Source organism: Parasteatoda tepidariorum, chromosome 2 (genome assembly GCF_982258835.1).
Source record: "Parasteatoda tepidariorum strain Cologne lab strain chromosome 2, Ptep-v5.0, whole genome shotgun sequence".
Classification (NCBI taxonomy): Eukaryota; Metazoa; Arthropoda; class Arachnida; order Araneae; family Theridiidae; genus Parasteatoda; species Parasteatoda tepidariorum.
The window spans coordinates 51,586,104-51,609,844 of record NC_141756.1 but is presented as its reverse complement, the minus strand read 5'-3'; the positions used below and the strand labels follow the sequence as shown (position 1 = coordinate 51,609,844).

General features: G+C 29.7%; 1 protein-coding gene across 5 annotated transcripts in view; it reads left to right on the top strand.

The window, feature by feature from the left end:
- The window catches only part of LOC107453701 (matrix metalloproteinase-21), a 94,289-nt gene that overhangs the window by 38,914 nt on the left and 31,634 nt on the right, over window positions 1-23,741 (top strand). For 3 of the 5 annotated variants that reach the window (XM_016070621.4, XM_016070622.4, XM_071177523.2), the window contains exon 2: window positions 16,161-16,406. The exons of 1 other annotated variant lie outside the window; for it this stretch is intronic. In XM_016070621.4, coding sequence (XP_015926107.1) covers window positions 16,242-16,406 — 165 coding nt within the window. In that variant the 5' untranslated portion in view covers window positions 16,161-16,241. Of the gene's footprint in view, window positions 1-16,160; window positions 16,407-19,794; window positions 19,882-23,741 lie in introns of those variants that run through there. One more of the 5 variants, XM_043042638.3, reaches the window with a different exon arrangement.

Sequence of the window (23,741 nt, the reverse complement as noted above, 5' to 3'; positions counted from 1 at the left end):
TTTCGATTAAACAAATCTGTGATTTTAAATAATATGGCTGAAAAAAATTATTCCTATGAGAATATTATTTTACTCATAGTTTCACATGAAAATTTTGTATTTCAAAATTATTATATCTTGTTTCCGCTGTATTAGTTTTTAATGAAAAACAAACAATGTATCAGTATGTATTAGTTTTCAATGAAGCAATGTATTAGTTTTTAATGAAAAACAAAGACGCAGAAATAACTATGAACTTTAAAAAAGCTTCAAAACTTCTAATCAGGATTTCAAAAAATCCCATGTTTCAACTGTAATGTTTTAGTTTTTGATGAAAAACAACGAGACAGAATTAACTATGAACCTTAAAAAGAGATCGAAATTTCGAATCAGGATTTGAAAAAATCCCATGTTTCAACTATAATGTTTTATTTTTAATGAAAAAAAAAGACAGAAATAACTGAGAACCTCAAAAAAAGCATCAAAACTCTTGATCAAGTTCTAGAAAACTCCCATGTTTCCATATAATGCTAATTTTAATCAAGATGCAATAATTTTATTTATTTTTTGTCACAATGTCAAATTTTTTCAGCTTCCAAATTGTACATTTTCCCAAAAGAAATGCAGAAAATAACCGACATGAAAACAGGTATCAAGAGCTAAATAATGGGTTCATTCACAATCAATTTAAAAAGAAATTTGTTCTGGAATTATTAGTACTTAAACTACAGTTCAAACTAACTTGACAATTTCAAAGATGTAGTAGTTTATTTAGAAGAAGTTTCCCGTCTCCAATTTCTGTCGTAATATTGACCGAAGATATCTAATTATTGTTTGTATAGCTGGTAATTGTTTATAACACTTGCTCCTATTAAAGTTTTAATGGCAACTACATAAAGTTGTAATATTTTATGAACATTAACAACATTTTGTACGGGTAATATTGGTAGGTGTATCGCCACTTGTTGCTTCCTGAAATAACTGGACTAATTTTATCACACTTAAACGTATTACTACTTTATTTTGCCTGAATACCTATTAAAAGCTGTTTTGATCACATTTTTATAGGTCCTAGGAAGTTTATAATACGTACTACTGAAACAGATATTAACTAGTGTCCCTATCTGTATTGCACTAATTAAATTAACTATATACTAGTTTTAAGGTTGAAAATATTTGATTTATCGTTAATTTTTTTGTCTTAATAATTAAAAGCATGAAAAGTTTTATACACATATGCCTTGTTTTGCAGTCACATTGATTTATATCATGTATTTCTTATACGCTTTAGTTTTAACAAACATTTGCTTGCTAATTATTCACGTGTAAAAAAGCAATGCATATTAATTGGTCAATATCTTTACAGATAATAAAATTTCAACTGATTATACTAAAGTAAACTTAATGTTATGTACCTAAACAAAGTTTTTAATCATATCTTCTTAATAGGTTTCAGGTAAAATATAAGTTTGCATAAAAATTCTAAAAGATTAAAAAAAAAATTTTTTTTTTTAAACTTTACCTTCCAAACATTGCATTTTTGAGCATGAAAGATAAAATCTAGTTCCCATATACAAATTGATACCTCTGAGACTACTGGGTCGGAGATTGATCGTGCTCTGGTTCAGGTTAAAACTACGATCTGCGGATGGATGGATGTTGTGTGAATGTGTCCTCCCTGTAAAACGGGATGTGAAGCGTGTATGTTGTCTCCAGATAATCCTTAGGGATGCTTCCCAGACCGCTGCCATTGTGCAGATTTAGTGCGACGTAAATAAAAGAAAGAAAGAAGGCTAAACTGTGTTTTGTATTTATATTATCTAAAAAAATTAACAAAAAACTTACAGCGGCTACTTTTTGCCAACTTTCAATTTTAATTAAATTTTACATTTTTTTATTATCGTCGTTGAACAGCTAACCCAATTTTGAGTTTACGACTACTAATGCTCAAGTACGTAACCTTGTAATTTTGATCTCAATTCAGGAGATAAGGCAATTACTGGATCAAGTATTGGCAGACTTTTTGATGGAATCAACCCGCATTTGCGTTACATGGAGAGAAAAATCACGAAAACCTCCCACCATTAGCCTGACGGCAAGGGGTCTCTAACCCATGATCCGTCTACCACTCACTACGTTTTACGTCAACTCTGTAGTCAGTGTGAGTGGGGTGCAGAATTCGTATCGGCCAGCCATCGCTGGGATTTGAGCCCGGTTCACCTGATTGGAGGGCGAACGTTTATCACCTGAGCCACCAAATCTCTATACTGAGTATCTGTTTTTTTTTTTACAGTATAATCCAAAACATAGCAGCGAAACTTAACTTGAATCCGCCGGAATTTCTCTCTTGTGGAAAAGGTTCAGAGTCAGAGCGTTGTTCCGACCTAGAATAATGGTTAATTATTCATTTCCAATGGAAGCTTGTTTACAAAAACAATTCTATTATATCTAAACTCTCATTCGAAAAAAATGCATTGATAGAGTGCATCATTCAAAAAATACTCATTACAAGATAATCATTTGTAAGTCATTAACTACTAATGATTACTGCAATGACTTAACCTAAAAACTGACTGTCAAATTGATGTAAATAATTCATCATCATCAATCATAATAAAATCGTTTTATAATTTTGAGTTAAGTATAAAAGAACTAACAATTTACGTATACTCTCTGAAATCGTTTCTACTTTAAACCATAATTTTGGTACCTTAATCATATCTGGGGCTAATTAGTTGTTAAATTGAACCACTGTACTATAGCATCTTGTAATCAAGTTTAGGAAGTTCAATTAGAATTTAAGTAGATAGTTAGAAGTAGTTAGAATTTCAGTTAGAATTTTCATTCTCATTTTCATAGACGTAACTCATTTAAAATTTTCATGTAATGTACGATCCTGTTCTGAATAAAATAAAAAACAATTACTCGACCCAATAATTATAAGCATATTTTTACACTCAGTTAACATTTCGATGGTGGTTTACAAACTTTATTGAATAGCGAAAGGAATTTTTTTTTTTGTTATTTAATTACTTAGGGAAAAAAATCTGGTAAAATTATCGTACTGCATGGTAATGACATTTATGGTTTAAAAAATTCTGGCAATTCTGGTTAATAAAACATAAGTAGGCAGTACTACTTTAGTAATTTTTCCGCTCATATAGTAACGGTTTATCAAAAATTCTGGTTTTCAAAATCATAGTTCTTATTGCCACACATTTAATAAAAAATACAAAACTGAAAAGTAAATGTAACCAAATAAATGGTTTTTATGAAATGCTCACTATAAAATTACCAAATTTTATCGCACATTATTAAGTCATATTTTATTGTTAATTTTACCAAAATTATTACCAAAGCTCTTTGGTAAAAATTACCGAGCTTTTTGATGTTCCCATGGACCCAAAAAAACGGTAAACTGAGGCATATTCTGGGCAGTTTTGATTTTTTTTTCTCAGTGTATTAAATTAAACAAAGTAACTTTTTCAATTTAAAATCTTAACTTTATATTGATTATATACAATATAAAAAGAAACTATTACAATGAATGTTTTTACCCATTCTTGATTTGATTTTTGTGTTTGAGGTTTTGCTTTTGTTTTTGTATTTTGTATATTTCGTTTCTTTCTGTATTTGCATTTTTCTTTTCTCTTGATCTCTGTACGGCGTTAGGATAATGTCTGTATCATCTGCTGCATTTGAAATAAAAATTTTAAAAAAATGTTTTTACCCTTAAGAATTAAACATTACTACTTTTTTCTTAGTATTTGCTCTTAGTTTTGTTCAAAACTTATTCTACACATTATATCATACCTGGAAATAATGCTTAAAAATCTCTCTTTGCATAAATATATCTAAATATACTGAATAGTAGTTGACCAAATCACCTGTTTCTTGAATTATAGACTTACGCATAATGTTCTTTACATAAACCGACTAATACTTACAACAATGATCTACGCACGAGTGTAGATTTAGAGAAATTTTTGTTCAAGTGACAACCGGGAAGAATTGTAATGGACGGTTAATCTTTGTGTTAAGTTCTGAATTAGTCATGGTTGTGAACGAAACTCGATCCTTGTCAGGGATCAGCAATGCATTCTCTGTATTAACAGTATTTATGGTGTCCTCTTTCTGTTGAGCAATTTATGCGTCCTTTTATAAGATAAATTGAAGCTTTCACATATCGAGAAAAGACACGGGAAACGATTTTAGAAGGGTATTTCAGAGCTTTCTCTCAGGGAAAAAAATTTAAAAAAATTTTAAGTGAGTTTAGATCTAAAAAGAGATTTAGTTTTAACTTATTCTGTCTTTATTAAAGCTTTGATTTAACTATATTTCTGAAAATAATTGTATGGACTTGGAAACCAAAAAATGACTCAAATATTTCTAAAACCAATAAACTTAATAAATAATAAATAGAAGATTAATGATTTGGCGAGATTTCTTCTGTGGTATGAAAACTACTTAAATCAATCAATAGTTATCAATTTGTGTGTATTTTTTTAAAGCAAACAATGTAGCGTTGGAGTATTTTTCAATAATTAGAAAGTTGTATCAATAACGCTTTTTATGTATTTCTAAAACTGATTGTAAATTTTCATTAAACTCTTTTTCACAAAACTGATGAAAGCTGACTCAGTATAGAGGGCGCTGGCTAATGAATGACAAAGCTAAACCTAGGTGGTGAAAAAAATTGTTAAAATTTGCGAACTGACATTTCTGGTTATAAGAGATCCATAATTTTGGGTAATAAAACCAAAATATGCGGCATTTAAAGCATTCATTTGGTAGCGGTTTACCGGAAATTTCGGTTTTTAAAATTACAGTTCTTATTATCATAAACTTGGTAGAAAACTTAAAAATGAAAAGTAAATTTAATCGGATGAATTGTTCTTATATCATGCTCTAAAATAGGATAAAATTAACATTTTTACCACATTTACCAAATTTAATCACGCATTATAAAATCATATTTAAGTGTTAATTTTTCCAAAACGCTTCGGTAGAAATTACCGAGTTTTTGGGTAATCCCATAGAGCAAGAAACGTTGTAAATTTTGCAATATTCTGGTAGTTTTGACCATATTTTTTCTCAGAGTAATTGTCATGAATAATTGTTAAGAACTGACGGCAACTATAAAAGAAGCATATTATTTTCTAAAAATCCTCATTCCATGTAATGAAAAAGCTAATAATGATAATGACAAAAAAGAAAAGAAAAAAAAAAACAGCTTAAAATACTCAGAGCAAAACTATTTCTCTGCATTGGAGAAAATTATATTTTTGTGCAATTTAGTATATCTCATAATTTCTACGTCTCTTATAATTGAGATAATTACAGTAATTGACTTAAAAGAAAAGAATTGTTTTGCAATGAATGATTATTGATTAGTATATGTTTTACTTCATTTTACATTTTTCGAATTACGTATAAGTAGTTAAATTAAGAAATTTCGATTGCTGTACACTGTTTGAAATTTCTCGGGAAAAATGGCTAAATAACAATTTATTTAATTGTTTTTTTACCATATTCAAACAAAACAGTCAAAAAACCATAAATAAGATTGTATTCAAGCTGCTAACTGTTACAAAAACCGCCTATTAACTGATTTCACCTAATACGACTAAATAACCAGAATTTTACGGCACTAACTAGGATTACCTGATGGAGTCATTTAGTTCTTCGCAGATAGGTACATATTATAGCCTAGAGGGCTACTCTGTCAATCTCATAACCGACGAGGGGGGGGGTCGTGTCCCAGCTTTGACACAATAATATTTTCTCCATTTACATGAAGAGTTTCTAGAGTCCCGCACTATTCGATTTGTGATGCTGGACTATTAGAATACTACACTTTTCTTCATGCATAGATGGCAGCGCCATAGAGCTGCTAAACTATCTCCAAGGCCCAGTTAAATTTTTTATGGTTTTGATTGTTGTTGTTGCAATTCATTTATGTCGTACTAGATCTGCACAATGGGCTATTGGTGATGGTCTGGGAGACATCCCTGAGGATGATCCGAAGACATGCCATCACAATTTTGATCCTCTGCAGAGGGGGTGGCACCCCCGCTTCGGTAGCTCAACGACCTGCACGCGAAGTCGAACACTTTACGGTAGAACAGTTTAACGAGGACCAATACCGCACACCCTCGATCCTTACGCAAACTGATCCAAGTGGTCACCCACCCGCACACTGAACGTAGCCAGTGATGCTTGACTTCGGTGATCTGCTGGGAACCGTGTCTTAACGATCAGTCCACTGCGGGACAACTATAAACGTATAAATTTGGTGACGTGGACCACACGTGCTACCAATGTTCTGTTTTGAAACCACGCAGTTGTAAGTGGTGGAAACACCGTATAGTTTTGTATTCATGGTTATTTAATCATATTAGTTGTACACGGTTTCAAAACCGTGAAAGTAAAACAAAAATCTTTACCTTAAACTTTACGGTTAATTAGATGGATAGACCGCTGCCAGTTATTTTACCATAATTTCAGAATGAAAATTCTGTTTTTGTTGTTGTTTCTAATGTCACTTGCCACACGGGCAAGCCTTCTTGGTGAAACCGAGTAATTTAAGGCATAGTGTGCGTTTTTTGTTTTTCAGTGGCGCCATCTATGGCCAAGAATTCGACTTCTGACACACTATACGTCGCACCCGTTAATAGGGCGGACCCATTCATACAACCATTATTTCATCCACAGATCGTAATTTTGACCGGAATCAGAGAACGATCGATCTCCAATCCAGTACCCCCAGAGACTCGACAGATTTAACGTGCATCTGTCACTTTACTACACGGGGAGTCTTCGGCCGGCGGGATTCGAACCCAAGAACTCTCGGACATTGGCCCAGCACCTTAACGACCGGGCTATCCCGGCCTTATGAAAATTCTAACAGTGTGAATGAAATAAAACTTCTCTCTGGTAAGATAAAAGACCTTTAGCTAATTTGTTTATGATTTACTTAAAAATGTTGGTTTTAGTCCGATTTTATGTTGCATTTAGGACAAAGCCTGAGTTGGCTTCCCCCGAAATTAAAAGTTCGGTCTTTCACAATCACCTCAACTACTGTGCCACACATTTTAGTACAGTTTCTTCAAATATGTTAAAAACAAATTTATATGACGCATAAACAAATTAAAGAAAAATGGGACCGTCACTTTGTTTTAAACTGTTTATTATTTGTTTATCTAGAAAACTTTCATACCGTGATGCGTGCCATTATTAAAACTGACATTCTTTTCTGCAATCATAATTTTATAATTCTTATTCAATTTTTCTACCTACATCAAGGTTTTTTAAATTACTTTCTAAATAATTCAATCGAATTAACGTGTGAATTTATTTATATCTTCACAGCATGAGACTTACTGAACTTAATTGGCTGAGCTGTTAAACTGGCGGCTTAACCTTGTTGTTCAACTATATTATGAAATTATAAGTTCAAGGTTTTGGATATATGGATGAGGAAATAATAAAATACGTCGAGAATTTGACGTTTTTGCACTCGGGAGGTCTTTTGCGCATCTACAAACCTGCTTTTCACTTATTAGTCAAACAGTGCTATTTCAAAAATATTACTTCATTTAAAACGAAGTAGTCAAGGGTTTTGAAATTAAGTTTAAAAGCCATCACTCTCTTTTGAAATATAATTAGCTTTTGACTTTCAAGTTTGATGATTAAATGATAATTTATAATTCAATTGGGGGAGTGGTTCGCCAAGTTATTGTAAATATTAGTGAAGAAAAATGTAGTTTGAATAATTCGATAAATGAGCTAAATGCACTAAAAACTTTTAAATCGTAAACAATTTGAGTCGAAAAATGTAACATTGAGGTAACAAACTAAAAGGAACATCAAAGTTTTAATCTACATTACTATAAGGGATATATATATATATGTTCAAGGTTTTGGTATATATATATATATATATATATATATATATATATATATATATATATATATATATATATATATATATATATATATATATATATATATATATATATATATATATATATATATATATATATATATATATATATATATATAGGGCGATTCCACGAAAGTGTCAACTTTTAAGTGAAATTTTTTTTTTATGAATTGCATATTTTAATTTTAAAAATATGTTCAAAAATAGCCAAAGCCAATATATTACTGTTTAATTTTTGATAATTTTAAGTTTTTTGAATCTGGAAGCATTCTAAAGTAATCACATGGCTGACAAGTGAACTCTTCACATTTGTGCTCAAATTGTTTTCTTGAAAAATACTTATAAAATAAAAGAAATGTATCTTTCTTTTGCAATATTTTGATAAAAATATGCATATAGTACAAAATTTAAACATTTAAAACATAGCCTTTAAGTCATTTTAAGTTTAATATATTAAATAAAAGAGACTTTTTTTTGTGCCATTCCGTCACATGTTTTAGTATATTTTTTTAAATAGCAACTGCGTTTCTGAATGAAAATGTGTATATTTTGGAATATAAAGCAGATGTGGCATAAGAATCAATGAGAAATTATAAAATTATATGCATTTGATTATTAACTTCCAATAATTAGCGTGACGGAATGACACATATTCGGCGATGGAATGACAAAACGAGTCCTTGAGGAGCTTAGTCAAAAACTAGGGAATTTTTTTTTCAATTAACATAATGGCTAAAACAGCTGTTGAAAAACTGATAAAATGTTGAAAAGGACCAAGATTCCCATGATATGATGAAGAAAAAAAACAGAGAAAGAAAGGCAGAGAAGAAAGCTTCCGCGACAAAAGCTGGACTTAAAAAACTCAGAAGTGCAAACGCTGTTGTGCAGAGATTGTGTAAACAAAGAAAAAATCAAATTCTACCAATCTCTTCACATACAAATAATTTAAATTCCCAATATAAATTCTGGCAGATTCTTGGTAAAGCCATAAAAAAAATTGTACACTCACCATAAAAAAAATTGTACACTCACTTCCAAAATCACCAATAGAAGTAAAAAAATTTAATCAGTCTTTATGTGAGAAGTATTTAACATCGAACTCAAAAGAAACTTAGTGAGAAAAGTAATGTTGATGAGCTGTTTAATTTGGCTAAAAAATTTTTACTGTCAAGATGATGTTAGTTACAAGCCCCCAAGTATGAAGGATTCAGTCATAATACAAACTCTGACAGAGTAACGAAGAGTGCAGATGCAATATATGAGGGTTTTCATAAAGAAGCTTATATTGATGTAAAGTGTGTCTTATCTCATTTTTATTAAGTGTATATCATTAATACCTCACAACACATGCACCTGTATATACCATGTAATCGTGATGTTGTTCTAAAAGGCCAAACAAGATGTTGGCTGCTGTAAAACGGCACATAATATGTAAAAGAATTTTATGATTTCATAAAGTCGAAGCAACAAATCGTTAAAGTTTTGTTTTTGTCCAGCTATTCTATTTAAGAGAGGCAAAAGAGAATGACTTCTGCTAGACACTTGCTACAACAGCATTACCAGGAACAAGAGACGTGCACTAGATGCTCATGTAGTTGAAAAGTGAATCATCAAAATTGGAATGCTTTCTAATTTTCACCAAAACCAAGTGTATGACTTGAAAAGCCACTGTTTTGAAGAGGAAATGGAAAACATGATTGAGGAGTATGCGGTCGGCTCTTTATTCATTGTCCCATACTGCGGAAAAAAAGAAGTCACATTTATATGCGGCGCAAATCACTTTGATAAACAAAGACGATTTAGATGTTAAAGTATTTAAAAGAAGATGGGACTAAAATTTATTTATGCATAAATTTCCTGAGAACGAAGATAAGAAGTTACATAACTAGTAACTGCAGTAAGAAACTGCATTGAAGTAACTGCATTGGCAAGTTAGATATAAAACCTCTTCTGAGACAACCTAATTTTCAAATTGTTGAAATCTTAACTGATTCTTACGTAAATATTAATTCTGCTTATCTGTTACATTCAGTTTATCATTTACATATTGATAAAACATTTTTTAAATGAAGACTTTCTTCCACTAAACTTTGTGTCATTCCGTCACGGTCATTCCGTCACAGCAAATAGATGTTAATAACTGCTAGCCAACCTGAGGTTAATTTTCCAAGTTCATGATTTACATTGCTTACACACTATACTAAAAGTAAAAAATAGTTCAGGAAAATAATAGTTGCAAAATTCACAGAAACTGCCAGTTCTAAGCGCCATGCCAAAAGCTTGGTTGCCAAAATGTCATTCCGTCACACAAGTAAAAAGTTCATAAAATTAAAAATAAAAAAAATACAAAATCCTTTTTTTTTAGTTTATGAATCACATTATACCAATAATAATGATATGCATGAGAAAAAATTATGTTTATTTGAAATTAGATGCATAGAAACTTCAATTAATTGTTATTATGCAAGTCAAAATGTCATTTCGTCACATATGGAATTGCCCTATATATATATATATATATATATATATATATATATATATATATATATATGCTCTGAGGAAAAAATTTGGGCAAACCTGCCAGAATATGTCAAAATTCACAGTGTTTCTGTAATTTTTACGAAAGCGCTTTCGTACTGATTTTGGTAAAACTAACAACAAAATATAGTTTTATAATATGTGATCAAATTTGGTAAAATTTTATAATAGGATAAAATTTGGTAAAATTTTATAATAGGATAAAATTTGGTAAAATTTTATAATAGGATAAAATTTGGTAAAATTTTATAATAGGATAACATTTGGTAAAATTTTATAATAGGACGAAATTTGGTAATTTCATCATGATACTTTCCAGCAGTGCTCCCCACCCTTTTTTATCTCCACACCCTGGTCAATATTTGATAATTTTACCGCAAACCGCTGAAAAGTAGGGGGACGTTAATTGTTACATTTTAGACGGATTTGAATTAATAATTTTAATTTAATTGTTTTTAAACATGCCTTTAAAACAAAACAAAAAAGCAATCACGATATGGGTGCGGGTTTAGGTGACGGATCTCAGTTTTAAGATAAGTTTTGCCTACTCTACAAGTTAACCTCTCGCTCATAGAAAGTCGCACAAACCCGTGAGAAATACACCACAGTAAATAAAATAGAAACAATTTAATGTTTCATTTGATCCTTACCCCGATACCGGTCCTCTGCCCTAGGGGTTGGGAACAACTGCTAGAGCATAGCATAAAAACATTTATTCCGTTAAAAAAAAATTTCTTTCAGTTTTGTACTTTTAATTAAATATGTGATAAAAAGAACTGTAATTTTGAAAACCAGAATTTCCAGTAAACCATTACTATATAAATAGAAAAATTGCCAAATGAATGGTTTAAATACTGTATATTTAATTCCAGAATTATGGGTTTTTCTTTTTACCTGAAATGGCATCACTAAGAATTATGGTAATTTTACCAGAATGTTTTTTGCAGCGTGAGCTAAAAAAGTCGGTATTCAAAACTCTTTTGCTTTTAAAACATTTAACACATTTTTGAGATAAAAATTTCAAAGGAAAACAACTATGATAATAATTATATGTGCAGAAAAGAAAATCGAATGGAGTGTAATCGGTAATAAAATTCTCGAGAACATGTATGAAAATAAACCCATCATCTTAGGCATGTGTGTGGCCTGACAACTCAACTCGGCTCTTTTAATTACACACTAATTAAAGGGTATTTCGAGAAATGATTTATAATGTCTGTGGATAAATAATTAGTGAGACAACAAGCATCTATCACTGATTATGTAGGGTTGGTTTTGATATGTATTTTATTTATTGCTAAAGTTTAAAAAGAATCTTTTCTACGATGATGGGCCATTTGCCGACTTACTAGCCACGTGTATCAGAGAGTGGTGTTTTCTATGATAAATTTTATCGTAAATTTAAAGATCAAAATACCTTTAGAAACTTTCAAATTGAACTTAATTTTCATGACGAATACTTTGAATAAAATCTTATGACTTCGAGTTCGAAATATTGGTTCTTCAGTAAGTATAAAGTCACTTTTTTTGTTAAAACAATATTGTTCTGAAAATGACTTTACTTTTGGCACGTGAATAATAGCTTATCAGTTATTGAAAATGATTTCGTTTAATTATGTAACTCACTACCTTAGAAAAAAAATTATTTTAGTTGAAAGTTTCGTTGCATTTTTAAATTGCTTCTGGTTTTGAAAACAACTATATATGTCATAGAGAATACGCTTAATTATACTGTAGTTTATCACTATACCGATATGGAATTCGGTTTTAGTAGTAAGTTTCATTTCTTAATTTATAATTTGCTGTTGGACCCGGTAGCGCAACTTTCTGAGTTAATTTGCTGCACCATATTTATACATAAAAATTTGTCACCGATCCAAACTCAGTCAAATGTAGACTAATATTGTAAACATCAGATTTATCCAAACTTAAAGCAAAATTTGAATTTACAATTAGTAACAAAGAAATGTATGTTAATTTTCAACTTGCATGCTTAATAATAATGCTTAAAAGAAAAATGGAATAAAACCATAGTTAAAGCATCTAAGTAACTAATGGGAAAATATTGATATCATGTTCACAAGAGTTCAGCTGAGGTGGCTCAGGAGATAGAGCACTCGTCTCCCAATTTTGTAACCTAGGCTCGATTCCTAGCGATGGCTTGTCGATATGAATTCTGCACCCGGCTCGCACCGACCACACTATGTGAAATATCCCAAGTGGTTGACTGATCACGGGTTATAGTTCCCTCGCTGTCAGACAAATAGCAGGAGGTTTTGTGGTTTTCCTCTCAACATAACGCAAATGCTGGTTAGTTCAATCAAAAAAACTTCCACGAAGGCTCAAATCCAGGAGTTTCCTTGTCTTCCGGGTTGGGTTCAAAATTACAAGACTACGAAGTTGAGCATTGATAGCTGTATTAAGCTCAGATTTGGTTCAGCGTTAAGACATATCACTTCAGGAATATTGGAAAACTATGGCTTACCTAAACATATATATAGTAAAATTGCACATGCTCCTGTCTAATGGATTGTTCTAGGTGTCAGATTTCAAAAGGGTTAGAGATGATTCCTGATCATTCATCAATGAGATTCGAAAAAATATATATATCTTTATTCTTTCACTTGATCTTTTTTCTATTCGGCAATTTTATTTACTTTAAATAAGAAAAAAGATGGACATTATCTTTCTAGAAGTTCATTATTATTATTATCTATTAATTTATTTCTCTAACGGGCACCAAAAACGGGGACATTTCTATCTAAATTGGCAGAACTATATTTATCCATAATAATTATTCTTATAATTGTGAGTAATAACTTAAATAGTGTAAAATAATTAGTTGTAAAATAATTATTTATTCAGATTCATTTTATTAGATAGTTTAAGTAGTGTTGAATAATTAATTACATGTTAAGCATTTATTTAGAATAATTTTGTATTTTTATAGACATAAAAACTTAGTTACGAAGCAGCACATCACTTAATCAGTCTCCAGTTCAGCTAAAGAAAAATTTTTTTTTTAGAAATTTGATTTTATTCTTCAACATTCACTCCTATGCTTTTTTATCTTTCTGATGGCCCTATTGTAGAACTAAGCCTCTCAAAATAGGCCTCTGTTTTTAAAATAACTTTTTCATTTGAGCCAAATTTCTTTCCCAGGAGCATCTTTTTTAGATCTGCAAAGAACCAGTAGTCGCTAGGGAGCAGATCTGGAGAGTATGGAGGGTAAAGTAATTCAAAGCGTAACTCATTCAATCTAACCATTGTTTTCACCGTCTTAAAACGGGGGGCAATGTCTTGGTAAAGCAGAATTTCGTTTCATCGCATGTGAGACCATTTTTTCCTGATTTTTTTTTCTTATTCGACTCAATAATGTCATGTAATATTCGTTATTGATAGTTTTATCTTTTTCAAGATAGTCGATAAGCAAAATAACATGCACGTCCCAAAATACGGAGGCCATTACCTTGCCAGCTGACTTCTGAGTTTTTGGTCACTTTGGACGACTGTCACCAGCTGCTGACCACTCAGCTGAAAATCTCTTTTCATTTAGGAGTGTAGAAGTTGATCCATGCTTCATCCATTATCACATACCGATAACAGAAATCCCCCTCTTTTTTTTTTATCTCGCTTTAAAAGTTCCAAACAGCGTTCTGAATCGTCGACAGGTTGGTTCGGTGTGAGTAAACGTGGCACCCATTTCGAAAGCAACTTGCGCATGCTCACATTTTTATGTAAAATTGTAGACACACTACCTTCTGATTTCCTTAAGGTGTCAGCTATCTCACGCAACTTTACTTTATGGCCTTACATAACTATTTTTTGATATTTTCTGGAACAATGGTTTGTATGACCTGAGCTCTCAGCACCATCAGTGTCTTTACGACCGCTTATAAATTCTGCATACCAGTCAATGTGTCAATAATCGGTGATTTCCCTGGTGCAGAATCTCCATAACACTTATGAAGCCACTATTTTACTTCAGCAGCATTTTCCCCATCAAAAACAACGCTTAATCGAAGCATGACATTCCTATTGAGTAATGAGTATAGTAAAGTGCGGCGTGCTCTCTGCTTTCGCTTATAGCACTGCGTTTCAATAGGTAAGGCTAAATTTAGCCTAGCAAGATTTATTTGAGCTCTGAGGCTCTTCTTCAAATTCGAGAGTCTCCATAAAATAGTGAGAGAAAAAAATTTATATCCGACATTCTTATTTATCCATTGTTTTAAAAGTTACAAAACTAGGGTCACTAAAAGCACTTGTAACCTCTAAACTAATAATCAGAATGTCATGAAATTTTTACAGTTATCGTTGAAAAATTGCTAATATCTAGAAATCATATGGTTCTGTTAGTGATGTGGGCATTTATGCGTCGGACTGGAGACTTATTCAGTGGTGTATTAATTGCTTAGATTTAATTTTGTTGCTTTCTAAAATGGCTATTGAAATTTTCAACACACACGGCTGGTATGGTGCCGCATATTGCCATATCAATTATTGGTGAATGACCTTGCCTTATTTGAGGAATAGCATATTTACCGCACGATATTCAAGTTAGAATTCAAGAGGTGCGAGAGAAAGTAGTTCAGCACGTGGGAAAGCATTGATATGAGTTTTCAATAATATCTTACGACAGAGAAGGAAATAATTCTAATATTAATAATTCTTCATCAGCATATACAAAAATGTCTGCATGTTTATTGTTGTGTAATACGGATAAATATATTATATTATGTATATTTTATAAAGTATCATAATGTATATTTTAAAATGTATAATTTCTATTTACTTTCACCTAGTTCAAATTCGTCTTAATATTTTCTCTGTTGCACGTATGTTTGATTTACAAACTAATTTTATTTAACGATGTAGTTTACGTATACATTCAAAATGAATGAGTCTTACTCTATATTGTATTTTAAAAATAACTTTATTGATTCTTATGTGTATCTTATTTAACTGTAATTATAAATTTTAATGTTACTGAATAAAAACAATAGTGGTGACTTTTTTACATTAAGTTGTATAAATAAACATTGGTGGAGTTAAACACTAGATTCAATAGTTACGTATGGAGTTACGTATGACGTGTAAAGTACTTGCCACAATTTTTGGCGTTGAGATACGCTAATTTTTTTTACAATGTACTATACCCTAAATGTAATATCTGCATTTCTGAAGAATAAAAATTTGAGTAAAATGTAAGATTAAATTAGTATTAGATCTTAGATGAAGTTTCATTTTAACCATATTCTTCATTCAAATTTGTACTTATTACTTCAATTTTATAAGAGAAAGAGTTGACGTACTTCAATTTTTGAAATTTAGTTCGAAAACTTTTATAAGCAACAATAATTTTTAGAACATAAAATGCAATATAGCATTCCTATAGCTTCGAAATTTTAACCATACATTTCTAAGGTGAATTCTTTATATACAAAACTCTCTCCAAAAGTTTTACTCCACTTTAAAACTCCTTAAAAACCTGTCCAAAGAACTTTTTTTAACTTTTTAATGCGATTGTTATTTAGAAAAACAATTAAGCAAAAACAGTTACTTATTTCTATTAATATTTATTACTAACTTGTAAAAAATTATCGCTTAATCAATTTCTTTGTTATTCTTCGCAATGAAATTTATTTCATTAAATCTATTATTTGTGTGTAAAATTATATTCGATTTTGCTTTTTCTTAGGGAGAAGAAATTTCCAAATCAAAAGAGTAACTTATAGGCTTTTGGATGCCTTAAACTCAAGAAAAAGGACTTAGTTGCATAATGTTGTGGACTCTGACTGAGACGAAATATTTCTTAATTTTTTTCGTTTCACTGATCAGTTTAGTTATTTGTGAAGAATTTTTCCACCGTAGAAATCGTGAAGATAACATCCAATATCGACACATTGAAGATAAAAATATAGTCACATCCACTGAAAAAGCAGAGGTGAATATATAGTTTTATTTAAATATAATTGTTTTCATTTAAAAAGTTTTAGACCATATTTCTTTATTAGTTACAAACATGTAACAACACATATAAAAACTGAAGTACTTTCTTAAATTATTTGTTTTATAGAGATTTGTAAAAAAATAAATAAAAAAAATTTGAAAATAATACTCAGATGTACAATATTGAAATGAGATCTCTACAATCACCATCTTTGGTTTTGGATTAAATTTTTAATTTTTGTTTTCTTGATAATTTTTCCGCACTTAACGTTTTATATTAGATAGTATAATGCCTTTCAAAACAGGAAAAATAAAGGAGTCGTTATATTGGATAAGAAATAGAGCTTGATAATTTTTAGAACATCCATGAATTTTTTTATAAAATTTTTAAAGCAATAAAATTTCTAGTAAGTAATTTAAAATTACATTTTTGTCAGTCTTTAGATCTTTTAAAATCTAATTTAATTACAGTTTAAAATGATGAAAACCGATTAAGGTGACTTTCAAAAAATTCTCTTAAATTTATTACATAAAAACAAAGATTCTTATAAAAAATCTAAAAGCAGACAATTGAATATTGTTTAACTACCTATCAGAAACTGTTAATTGCAGAATTGTATTTGCATAATTTTGACAGAAAAAAATTAGTAGAGAAATTCCGCATGCTTTGTATCTAAAATATTATGCTTGGATCTCAGCCATATATTTTACATGTATCGGAAGATACTGGTCGGGATAGCCTGATTGGCAGGGAGCTGGACTCTCGTTTGTCAGAACGGAAGTTCGAATCCAGCAGGCCAAAGACTCCCCGTTTAGTAAATGGTGACTGGTGCATGTTAAATCTGTCGGGTTACAAAGCCCTCCGTGTTCGTATAACAAATCAATACCTTTGGAGAGATTGATCGTTCTCTGGTTCAGGTGGAAATTACTATCTGTGGTTGAATGAATGGGTCCGCCTCATAAACAGGTGTGACTAAAGTCGAATTCTTGACCATAGATGGCGCCACTGGAAAACAAGAACAATTGCACCCTGTCTGCCACAATGGCAGACGACAACAACAACATCGGAAAATACTGCTAAATAGAGTAAATATCCATCATCAGTTTATTTATGTGATAGTGAAACAAAAAGAATTAAAAGCATATTTAGAATTTTCCCTCCCCGTCTCCACTCTTTGGACAGCAGAATTAAGTCGGAAGAGGAAGAGCCTCTTAACCCTTTGCTTACGGTGTACCATGTTGTACTATCACATGTGGGTCCACATGGTGTACGAGCCGTAAGTAAAAGGTTAGGGACTAGAAACTAGTCCGTTAACATTTTTCACTGATCGGTTTACATGCGTCAATTAGATTTTTTTTTAAAAAAAGCTAATAAAATGAATTTTAAAAAAATTACAACACAAAAAATGTGTGTAATGTCGCAATTATGATGGAATATGCTATTTTGTGACTAAAACACATATCAAAATATTACACCAAAAATCAAACAAATAAAACAGCATACTATCCCTTTACATTGATTGCTGGTTTGGGAGACCAGTGATAATTATTTTATGGTTGTTGATCCTAACTTTCGCGGTCCCTGAACAACGAACGATACCTTTATTTTGAGAACTCCTTAATAATATGCATAGTCATCTTCAGCCTCGATAAGTAAATAAATTAACTCCATCTACTGCATATAAGTATAAAAAACGTAAATATTTAAATAACATGTCCTTTTTTTCAAACCATTTCGCTGTCTTAGGAATTTGAAATTCAGCATCAAGCTATAAAATGTTAGTTTAAAATCTATATTTCAAATTGGTCAAACTTTGCCCTATTTTAGTGGAGATAATCATTTCATTGATACAAATTATTATTATTTATTATTTGTTGTATAAATAGATTAATAGCTCATATATCATTACGGAACATTTTGTTTCAGAGGCAAAATATTTATTTAAACGTTACTTACAAAATATTTATGGAAAAGTCTATTGCACACACAGTTATTTTTGTCGGTTGTTATTGTACATATTTACTATTCTATTTAGTGTATAATTCTTAACAAGAAAATTCTTTGCTCTCATAAGTCAAAATATTATGATTTCTTCCATATCAACTACACTATAGTAACTTCAATATCAACTACGCTATAAATATATGCAAGGAGAAGAAATAAATTGTTAAAACTACCGTACTGCATGGTAATGTAATTTCTGGTTATAAAAAAACCCATTCTGGTAATAAAACTAAAATACGCGGATTTTAAACCATTTACTTAGTAATTTTTAATTTATATGGCAACGGTTTTTCATACATTCTGGTTTGCAAAATTATAGTTTTTATTACCATAATTATAAGTCTTGTTTTACTGCACAAAAAATATAAAACTTAAAAATAAATTTAACCGAATTGATGGTTTTTATGCCATGCTCTAAGGCAGTGTGGTACGCGTACCCCCAGGGGTACGGTAACAGTTTAGCAGGGGTACGCGGTCTTATGTGAAATATCTAGCAACAAACGAAAATTTCAAAACATTTTATTTAAGAATAAAGCTAGCTATGAAAAATTACGATTACGTATTTTTCTATTGGCTATTTTTTGCAGAGTTAACAGTTAATAAATAATGGTGTCAACAGCTAGTTGTGATTTTTAACTTTATTGCAATTATTTTAGAGTAAAAAATGCATTCATTTTTTTATTAGTGGTACACAGCGTTACGAAAATTTAGAAAGGGTACACAAAAGTCATAAGTTTGGGAAACACTGCTCTAAGGTATCAAGTTAAAACTACCAAATTTTACCCCCTTTAAAAAATTTTATCACCTAATTATTGATCACATGCATGATATTAATTTTTCCAAAATGCTTCAGTAAAACCTACCGAGCTGCTTGGTGTTCCCACAAAACCATATTTTATTCTAGTAGTTTTGACCATACTTTTTTTCTCAGTGCGATTAGCAATAATACTTAAAATCATACATAATATTGAAGAACCAACTTAACTTAGTTTTTCTCTTTTTAATCAATAAAATTATCTTAATGAAAAATTATTTGAATTACTATTAACAATAATTATTTTAAAAAATTATATTTTTCATTCGATGAAAAAAATTTATTTTTGATGTTATAAATATATTAACAAAATGAATCATTTATGTACATCTACTGCAAAAATAATCCTAGCAACCTACCAAAAACCCCAATCAATAACCACATTTTTAATATGCTTCATAAAGCTTCAATTTTATTATACATTATTTTTGCTCAATTTCAATTTATTTTCATAAACTTTGGTTAATGTCTTCTAAGTGATATCTATCATTTCTATATTTTTTTTCTCTTTTGAGATTTGTATATAATCCCTTATATACCATGAAAAGCTGTTTATTTGAGTAAACATCGTAGAATTAGATGTGCTACATTTCCAACAATGAAAAGCTATATTTTAAGAGCAAAACTGACGAAAACAACTTTTCTAATTTTGTAAGTAATGTTTTACTTATGTAACCATTTTAATCCGTGTTTCGTACATCACGAGAAAAATTTATGCTTTAAAAATTTGTTTCTTCATTATTTTTAAAAGTATGGTTAGCTAATTTAGGTATTCATGAAATAAATGAAACTTTTCTTACTTTCCGGACTAAATTAATAAATGAAGTAAGATAAAAGTACAATGTTAGTGAATTTATTCATGCAAATTATGTTATTCATATATTTGTTTGATTTATTTACTTAAAATTTTCTTTGAATAGGAAAATTTAATTACTTTTTATTTGTCATATTTTTTTTCTTTTTAATCTTGGTTTTATCTTTCAATTTTGGTTCCATAATTTGGTAACATAATGTAAAACAACTGCAAAAATTACATAAAGCTATTTACACTTAGAAAGTATGGTAAAATTTACCGTAATTCTGACTCATTGAGAATCCCAAAAAGTTCGGAAATTTTTTACCAAAGCTCTCTGGAAATTATTTTGGGAAAATTAAGAATAAAATATACTTTTATGTGATGTGATAAAATTTTGTAAGATTTAGTCATTTTATCATGATGACTTATAGCATAGCATAAAAAGCATTTATTCGGTTTAATATGCATGTCTACTAAATGTATGGTAATAAGAACTATAATTTTGAAAACCAGAATTCCCAGTGACGTGTTAACATATGAAAGGAAAACTTACTTGATTAATGGTTTAAATACTGTAAAGTTAGGTTTTTAATACCAGAATTGTTTTGTTTTTTTTTAAAGCCGAAATGTTTTTGCAATACATCACGGTAATTTTACCAGAATTACCGTGATGTATTGCAAAAACAATTAAAAACAATATTGCAAAAACAATAATTTTTTTTTTGTTTTCTCCAGTTCTCAACTATTTTTTTAAATATTAATTACTCTAAGTAGTGTTGATTCTACAAATCTGCACTAAAAACAATTGGTCCGATGACCAACATTACCTTTAAAATAAGTACTTTAACCACAATACCTTACATCGTACTTATTTGGTCTAATAAGGTATCAAGTTAAATCTTGTTTCCGTTGATTAAACCATATTATCATGTAATCAATTTCAAAAAGTATTAATTCTCCCAATGGTGCGATTTAACTTAATTATTAAGATGCAGTTCAACTTGATATAAACAAGATTATGCTTCAACAGCTCAAAATTTCTAAACTATGTAGTAATAATATTTCCAATCATTTCATTTTAAAACGCACACATTTTTCATAGTTTCTGTATCAACTTTACTACAAATTCTCATTGCATGATCTGTTAATATAACTTTTCAAATTCTTTTACTTGGAAAAGTTATTTCTTAATTATTTATGTATAGTATATATACGAATACAATAGTTATGTTCGTTTAAATAATAATTTAGATTTAACTGTGAGAAACTATTTTCTAAAAATATCACATTCACGACAAATAAACACAATTAATGGAAGAGATATCGGAATTTATGTTATGCGTAAGACATTTCTTTCATTGTTTTACAGTTGAATAATGTTATACGCATTGGAAAAAATTCTGGTAAATTATGGTACTGTATTGTAATAACATTTCTCTTTTATTTATTATTTAATTTAAATTTTTTTTTCAATTTTATTTTTTATTTTAACACAACATAATTCGACTTAAAACGACTAAAATATATTGTAATTAAACCATTCATTTGGTCGTTTTTCCGTTCTTATAGCAACGGTTAATCGAAAATTTGAATATTTAAAATTACAGATCTTATTACTGTTCATTTGGTAAAGGGTGCAAATGAGAAAAGTAAACTTTCCCCTAATCAATAGTTTTTGTTCCCTGCTGTAAGGTCTCACTATGAAATTTACCAAATTTTATCATATAATATAAAACTATACTTAATTATTAATTTTACCAAAACCATTAAAAAAGGTTTCGATAAAAATTACGAGCTGTTTGGTGTTCCCACAGAGCCAGAAACATGGTAAATTTTACCATATTCTAATAATTTTGATAATACTTTTATCCCAGTGTACACAAATTACAATACTAAAGAACAATGTTAAAATTACTATTCCAATTTAAAAAGTTCTGACAGAAACACTCAAACAAAAGGTTCGAAGAACAATGTCTTTTATTTCTTACAAATTGTTGGAAACAATGCACTTCAATGTTCAAATTTAAAGTGTTTTGAATTAAAGAAATTGAAAAAAGTAAATGAAACGAATTTGTTCTTGTGTGTTATTTTTAAATGTTTGAATAGAAAAACATATGTGGGTTATACTATAATATAATTTTGAAGAACATTTTATTAGTTTGTTAGACTGTTAAACAATTAAATATTTGCATGTAAAAAAGCGTGTTTCACTGAAGTAAAATGTTAAAGAAAATTTTATTTTCGATTTCAAAATGTTCGAACTAAACCTCTGGCAGGTGGTGGAAGAATATTATTTTAAAATGTTCAATCTAAAACTTTTTGAATAAAAAAAACTTAGTCAGTATTTTCTTGACATAGTTATTTGACAATTGGCCTTCTCGCTTTTTGGGTCTTATGAGTTCTACAAATTTCTAAATATTTACAAAAACCACAGTAACTTATTCTCAATGTAATCAGTAATGAAACCTTTAAATACTTATTGAAATTTACTTGCTTACATCTAGGTTTTATTTTATGAATTTAGTTCTAATTAATGCTATATTAGCTGCAGTAAATAAATCGTGTCTAACTTAAAAATAATAAATAGAACTTTATTTTTACAATCTATAAGAACTCATAAGACCATCATCACTTCGTCATATTTTTTTAAAATGTTAAGTATATTATCCCCACTTGAATATTATTTTTAATTGCAGATATATTTGCTGATTTATAATAATTTAGTAATACACCGTTAGAAAGAATTCAATATTATTTCCGGTTGAATATTATATATGGAAGATCATTCCCAATTAAGAAGTGAGAAACAAAAATGTATTTTTTCTAACAAAAAACAACATAATTTCATACTGAGAAAAAAAAATATGGTCGAAACTACCAGAATACGGTAAGATTTACCATGTTTCTGGCTCTATGGTAACATTAAAAAATTCGGTAAATTTTTCCGAAACGCTTTGGTAATGATTTTGGTAAAATTAACAATAAAATATGTTTTATATGTGATAAAGTTAGATAAGGGCGGTAAATTATGTTAATTTTATCATGATTTCTCAGAGCATCGTATAAAAATCATTTATTGGGTTAAATATACAGTTCAGCTTTATATTTTTTACTGACCGTGTGGTAATAGTAAAATTCTTTTTTTTGAAAACCAGAATTTACTGTAAACCGTTGCCATATGAATGAAGAAATTACCTAATGAAGGGTTAAATACCGTATATTTTGGTTCTGAATACTAGCATTATGTTTGTTTGGTTGTTGATCAGAAAGGTCATTATCATATAGTACGGTAATCTTACCGTAATTTTTCTCTCTTCGTACAACTTCCTGAATTTCCGACTTTTAAGAGAGTAGATAGCCGCAATTATATAGGCAGATAATATATATAGCTAAAATCTTGCATCAAATTAATCTTAAATCAGAATCTTAATAGTCCCAATAGAGGTCCATAAAAATGTTTAATTTAGGGAGCTGTGAAGATATTCATGTTATGGCATAAAAAATTGCTAAATAATGTTTTTCTATTATGTTAAATTTTAGAATATGAACGGAGAAATTACAAAATGAATGGTTTAAGTACCGTATATTTTGGTTTTATTAATCAGAATTATGTTTTTTTTTTTACAAGAAATGTCCTTTGCATGCAATACTGTAATGCTTCCAGATTATTTTTCTCTATGTATAGAATCGAACAATCTCTGCATTCATTTCTTAA